Here is a 6,413-nt window from a genome sequence, read left to right on the forward strand (position 1 = left end):
TGATGCGTTGCCATCTTGTTTGGGGGCTTCGATTTGTACGTTCGTTTGTACGGCTTTTGCTCGTCTTTGTTGAATAAAAGAAATAATTGCCATATGTATTACTTCCCCTTTTCTAAAAACAAAAATGAAACATGTAGTATTCTTCAACTATAAATTTTGGTGAACTTTTAAGACTAACAGATTGCCAGTTTCCCATTATATATGTGCAAGAAAGAAACACATAAGCTGGTTGTGTAGGGCCAAAACAGACAAAAAAATAGCCATCATGTACAATATACACTATTTCTAGGAGATCCCTAAAAGTGGCCATTACTTTACAATACTGTTGCCCAAATCACAAGCTGTAACACGTATAGTAATTCCATTTTTTCATCTTTACAAAAGATTTCTTTACCCCTATCACCCCCACCAGCTATGCTTTATATTACAGCCCCTGCTATACCTCTCCTGTATCAAATGGCAACTACAAGCTACAATCCCATGCTCGTTCAGGCATGTTATTCTTCTGCCACTAGGAGTTTACAATTCTTGTGTCAATGGTCCTTTCCTGATGTATCATCATCATCTAGGCCACAAAATCATGCAGCAAAGGCGACTGCTCGAACCGCTGCCGTTGGTCCATCTGGTTCATAGATTCATAGTCCGAAGACGCGATGCTGACACCGAGAGGCGCACCGGTGTTGTATATGTCATCATCGCCAACACCGGGGAAGTTCGTCTGGGCATTCGGAACCGAGAGGCCGCTGCCGGGGTGCTGCAATCCCAGCGTCAGCGAAACGTTGCCGTTCCCGTACCTCCCAAGCCCAGCCAGGTGGTAGGCCATGAACCGCGCGTTCTCGTCTGAATGCTGCGAGACGGTACTATGGAGGAGGAGGTCTCCGTCCGCCTCACTGGATCGCTGCTCCTTCATCATCAGGTTCATGAAACTGTCGTCATGGTTGGCCTCATTGTGGAAGCCGACAGGTGCCCCAACGATGTTCATGGTCCCGATGCTGGCCCTGGAGTCGCTTAGCTGGCTGGTTTCGCATACGCGAATCCTGGCACTCTTCAGATCTTCGTTTTCTTCTGAAGATGCCACCTTGTTCTTGCTTCCTGGTACGTTGTCGGAGGAAGAGTTAGACTCTTGCTCCAAATCACCAGTCTCTTCTTTGTACATGTCTTCGATCATTGGTTTCCAAAGCCGGACACGAGCATTGATGAACCAGTTCGAAATCTGGAAAAAACATGAAACATAAGCAATGCACTTAATATTCGTCTATTATGAAATTATTCTCTATTTTTCTGAGCAGCCTCTAGCATTTGCATTCAGGTTTCATGTATACAAATGTAAATTAATATTATGAAACTATCATATTTATGTGAACTCGAACTTTTCTCCTTTAGAAAGAACATTAATCATAGATCAATGATTCGGCACCGGAAAAGACAAACAATATTACCTGGCTCCTTGTCAAGCCTGTCTGCCTCGCTAGCATCAACTTTTCTGAATCTTTTGGGTACCTGTAAAATTATTACGAAGAATGTTAAGAAACAAGAACAAAGGTATTACTGGAAAGAACAGCATGGCGGATAAAACTTACGGGTGAAGGAAGTGTTCGAAAAGCCAAGCACGGAGAACCGTAACCGAGTTTTCAGGCAGTCCTCTTTGCGGTCTCCATGCGTTTTGCGGAATCATGCCATACTGTTGGAAAGCTCGCTGCTGCCTCAGCTGCTGATCGATGTACCGGAGACGGGTTAATTTGCCTTCCTTGCCAGATGAATTCTCTTCCTCACCAAGCTTCTTCCTGATAACATTAATCTGATCATTGATGGCATCCTTCAAGCACCGGAAGTGCCGCGAGATTGTCTGAAGAGCAACTGCAGTGTACGGCTTTGCAGATCCAGGCCCAGCCACCACATCAAAAGATGAAACCACATTTTGCATTTGGTGGTAATAGTGTTTGTATTTCCGGTCCACCTGAAATATATATTTCGCCATGTTAGGATAATTTTTGGAAATCTGAAGCAAATTCGTAATGCATAGAAGATTTTGAAAATTTTATCCAGACTCTACAAATCGATTCGCTAACATCAGTGTTATAGTAAAACTAACTGTTTAGACATAGCTAGAACAATAAATGTAAGTTGAACACAGGTTGACATTGCACTGTTATTTCAAAAGAAAGGTGAAAGCAATTTAACATAGTCACACACCTCATCCAACATTGCCATCAGTTTGGCCATCTTGTTCTGAAGTTCTTGCTTCTCAGCAGTGGAAAGCTCAGGTACAGCATTTGCGCCGGACTCTTGCTGGTCCTCGCTTTTTGGCCCTCCATCGGCCTCTTTGCCATCTGTTTTCCCTGTTTCAGCCTGCTCTTTCTGAGCCTTCTGTTTTATATTCTTCCAAACATTAACAACCTCATCTAGTACTTCTTGTGCCGCCTTCAGATACCTTGAGTGCCGGATCGCGCGCGAGGCTTCGGACTGCATGTTCTTCATCCGGATGTCGTCGACTCTGAGGCTGTCGTGGTAAGAACTTGGCGTCAACATGTCCGGTTTGATGGACCAGTAAGGCAAGGAAGGCGCCAGTATCTGTGTGTTGAGGCTCAGAGACAGCCCCTGGCCTTGCCCTGATGGAACATTTGGCGAGTTGTGGTTGTTCATAACACCAAACTCAAACTGCGCACTGTTGTGGCCACCATCATGGATTAACTCAGCGCCACCACCTTGTGCTCCATCCATCATATGCATCAGCATCTCATTCTTCATATCCTTCACATGACCGAACGAGCGTTGCCCTAGGTGTGAAGCGAGCATGTCGGACTCCCTTGCTGATGAGTCGTGGGACATTGCAGAATGGTGACCATGGCCAGGCATCTCCATGCAATTCTGCTGAGACTGCAGGATGCCGCTGAACTCTGTGTATGGCCCGGGAGACTGGTTGTTCAGATAGAGCAAGTTTCCTAGAGCCGACGACATCGGGTACGATGAACTGCCTGGATCTCTGGAGTACATGTCGTGTGACTCTCTTTCGTTACCGGGGCTCGAGTAGTAAGTGGCCATCTCAAGCTCTGATTATGTGCTGGCCGAAATTGCTGCCAAGCATAGATGGTAGGCAGAACCAGCTTTCTTTGAACGAAACTCGGTCAGGTTTCAGCACAAGTTCAGTGTTGACCAGATTAAAATCTTCCACTTACAGTTTCTGCAATTGACAGAAATGAAATGGATTAATAAGAAATTCAGACCAATTTTAACACTCGCTTCAGGTTCATTTTTATTATGAGATGGCACATGACAGGCTGATGTCAATAATTAGAACTGCAGGTGTTTTTAAAGAAGTTGAATGAAATATCTTGGCAACACACACACTGAACACAAAATAGCTCGTTCTGTTCTGTGGGGTGCAGCAGTAGCACTCAGAAGCCAAAAAGTCACAAGCGAGAAATCAAAACTAATGTTCAGTCTATGTTTTTAGCAGGATTTAACCATGTCTAATTTAAAACAGCAACCGTCTGCAAAAATTTGCTGGCGAAGTGGGATCAACTGACAGCGCGACTGCGAATTGGCAGGCTAAAAGGCACCAGGTGGTCCTTGAAGTTTCAGATTGGATCAAGAAAGTTTTGGGCTATGTGCTCCACCTTTGCTATCAAGATAGAAAGAATATATGCTTGTGAATTCCTATTGTTATAGGAAGACAAATAATTGCACCAGTGTTTTTTTTTCAGTGAATAATCATAACTCGTATGGATAGAAACCTGGTACTGCAGAAAACCAAGGTCTTACCAAAACGAAAAAAATTGAGTTTCAGCGAATGAGTAAATAGTGAAGTACTGATCATTTGTCAGTAGTACCTTGTAAAACCCAATATATGATTGCTCAAAGATGCTTGGACTAGCGCGTGGTGCGAGGTGAGGCGCAGCTTCCTGATCAGTCAATCTGCAAGAAGAGAAGAACCTGCTTAACTTAATTGCTCGTGGGGATTCTGTTTTGAAAACTAGATTTTACGGTGCAAAAGAGGTGGAACCAGGAGAAAAATCCAAGGCAGCAAGTTTGCTGCTTACAAGCTACATACATACTAAAACTTAACCAAGCACTTCAGTTTTGTTGAAGAAGAGGTAGCGAGAAGTATCTATACTGTAGTAACTCGAAGGAAAAAAACACTGAACTCAAAGGAGAAACACTGAACTCAAGAGCTGCAGAAAGGCAAGAGTAATAACAGGAAACAAAGCTTTTGAAGAGATTGACTTCATCAAAAAGGAGGAAAGGAAAAAACTTTTGACTATTTCAGCCAGCAATCACAAAGGCTGAAATTGCTGGCCAAGAAAGAGACCTACAAAGTATGTTAGCAATTCGAGCAAGAAACATAGAAGAGAAAAAAAAACACATAATTCAGTGTAGAAAAGACTGAACTCAAGAACAGAAGCACCAATTCAGAGGACCATATTTTCTCCCGATCTTTCAATCCCCCCTGAAAATCCGACGCCAGCAACAGACCAGTTCAGAATTCAGACCCAACAAAAAATCGCAGAACACCAAATAGGAGCTCAAAATTCGCGGAAATCAGAAGAGACTGCTTGGAAATCCTATAAAAGAATCCTATGTGCAGCAGCATGAGCAAGAATAGGATAATTCAGTGAAATCCCAGCATCCAACCGAAAATCGAGCAAGGCCAAGAGCAGGAAGCAGCCGTACATACATGCAAGAACGTAATCGATTATCTGCGGCAAGACGAGGGTACGAGGGCTAGCTAGGAGGGGAAGAAGGTCATAAGAAAATGGGAGGAGAGACCTGAGAGGGTGTGCTCCTCATGGGGGGCAGGGCAAGGGAAGAAGATTTTGCATCCAAAAGCTGATCTCCTCTCTCCAGGCTCTGGACAGAGAGAGATAAAGATAGAGAGAGCACAGGGGAGGAGAGGCAGAGGCAGAGGCCGGAGGTGGGGAGAAAGATAATCGATCCTCCCAATATGGGGACAAAATCAGATCCCAAGATTAAAAATACCCAAAGCTCAAAAGGATAAAAGGGAGAGCTAGAGAGAGACACAGAGCTCCTCTCTCTCTCTCTCTCTTGTGCAGCCTAAGAATTATAAAAATATATATAAAGAGCTCAGCTCAGGCCACCCACTAACATAACAGCAGCACCAAAAATGGAATAATATGTGTGCCTCCAAAAGAAAATTTATTAGTTTGGTGTGGACTGAGCAGGATTATACTCTTCTTCCCTCCATTTTAACTAACCTTCTCCTCTCAACTGCTGCCGCTTGGATGGAGCTATTTGCTGGTGTACCCACCACAGGTTTGTTCCGGCTACTTGTCCACCTGTTTCTTTCTTCACCATAAAGTCTACGCAATACATACCAATACTAGTTATTAATACGTTTTTATATATTATATGTATGCTGCTAATTATACAAAACATATTATTCTACAGCAAAAAATGCAGAGTCCCATCATAGGAGTATTATTTTTCATCAAAGTTCAGAGCTATGTCCTGCAACTGCAATAGTCGCAGTGCCATATATGCAAACTACATTAGCTAGCTAGTGTAATTTACTTTTATTGATATTGATGCTAGGCCAGCTAATGGAGGCAGAGGAGATTTGCAGAATCATGAAATCATCATCTCAGGACAAAGTCATGGAGGCCACAAGGGATTTAGATCACGTGTGACATCAACGCCCTAAAGAACAATTAGTGGTGGGGTTCTTGGTTGGGTGCTTCTTGTGGTCCACCTACCAAGTTCATCCTCTCTCTCAATCTCTACATTGCTTGTTTGGAGAGATGTCTTGAATGAATTCAAGGCACTTGAATGAATGAATTCACGAGATGAATGAATCCCAATTGAGCTGCGACAGCGCCCTGGCAACGGATTCGTTTTCGGCGGGGTGCCGAGGACATGAGCAAATCTAAGCAAAATTTTGCATGACCAAAATGGTGTGCAGAATGAATGTCACCACAGCATGTGAACAGACTAAAAGCTCAGGCAGAATGTTTAGGCAATGCAGGTAAAACATATTCTGGGTATCATTCTGTTTTTCTCATGTATTCAAATTTTTTTACTACTAGTACACACGAGAATGTTGTTTTTGAAAGCAATGTTTTTAAATTACCTAAGCTGTAAAACAGCAGTACGTAGTATTTTCGTAACAAACTAAGTTTACCGCGTTCCTTACTGTGAAGTTACGTTGTCCCTCATTTATACATATTGAAGGACCTTAGCGCACGTGATCCGTGATCTAGACACAACCCAATGAACCAGTAGGCACACAATGCTAATTAAGTGCGGTCGCTAATGGTGGTTATCCCGGTAACCTCTCTTCAAACCAAAGGCAGGCAGGGTCTTGACTCTTGCTGTGCACACATTGAGGTTGGGAGTGGGTGCTGTGGTTAGGGATAGACGGACGGGTGCCCTCCTCCATCTCCTCTAACAACCAGTGG

The 6,413-nt window shown here is 43.6% G+C and overlaps 1 protein-coding gene across 2 annotated transcripts; it reads right to left on the minus strand.

Moving 5' to 3' along the window:
- Positions 1-247: 247 nt before the first annotated feature.
- LOC127299037 (BEL1-like homeodomain protein 7) lies at positions 248-5,051 on the minus strand. Of its 2 annotated transcripts, none has more exons than XM_051328908.2 (6): positions 4,768-5,051; positions 3,831-3,915; positions 2,194-3,181; positions 1,581-1,957; positions 1,440-1,500; positions 248-1,213 (listed from the first exon to the last, which is right to left on the minus strand). In XM_051328908.2, the coding sequence occupies exons 3-6, from the start codon at positions 3,040-3,042 to the stop codon at positions 566-568; spliced, it is 1,935 nt and encodes a 644-aa protein (XP_051184868.1). In that variant the 5' UTR covers positions 3,043-3,181; positions 3,831-3,915; positions 4,768-5,051; the 3' UTR covers positions 248-565. The 2 variants fall into 2 exon arrangements, with proteins under 2 accessions (XP_051184868.1, XP_051184869.1); XM_051328909.2 differs by having other exon boundaries at positions 4,676-5,051.
- Between the last annotated feature and the right edge of the window lie 1,362 nt (positions 5,052-6,413).

The sequence above is a fragment of the Lolium perenne genome, chromosome 5 (genome assembly GCF_019359855.2).
Source record: "Lolium perenne isolate Kyuss_39 chromosome 5, Kyuss_2.0, whole genome shotgun sequence".
Taxonomy (NCBI): domain Eukaryota; kingdom Viridiplantae; phylum Streptophyta; class Magnoliopsida; order Poales; family Poaceae; genus Lolium; species Lolium perenne.

Bases quoted from the DNA above. Each gene is read 5' to 3' on its own strand.
- LOC127299037 (XM_051328908.2), bottom strand. From the start codon at position 3,042: ATGGCCACTTACTACTCGAGCCCCGGTAACGAAAGAGAGTCACACGAC. The intron at 1,958-2,193 runs GTGTGTGACTAT...TATATATTTCAG, and splicing joins TGATGGCAATGTTGGATGAG to GTGGACCGGAAATACAAACA. The intron at 1,501-1,580 runs GTAAGTTTTATC...ATAATTTTACAG, and splicing joins TTCGAACACTTCCTTCACCC to GTACCCAAAAGATTCAGAAA.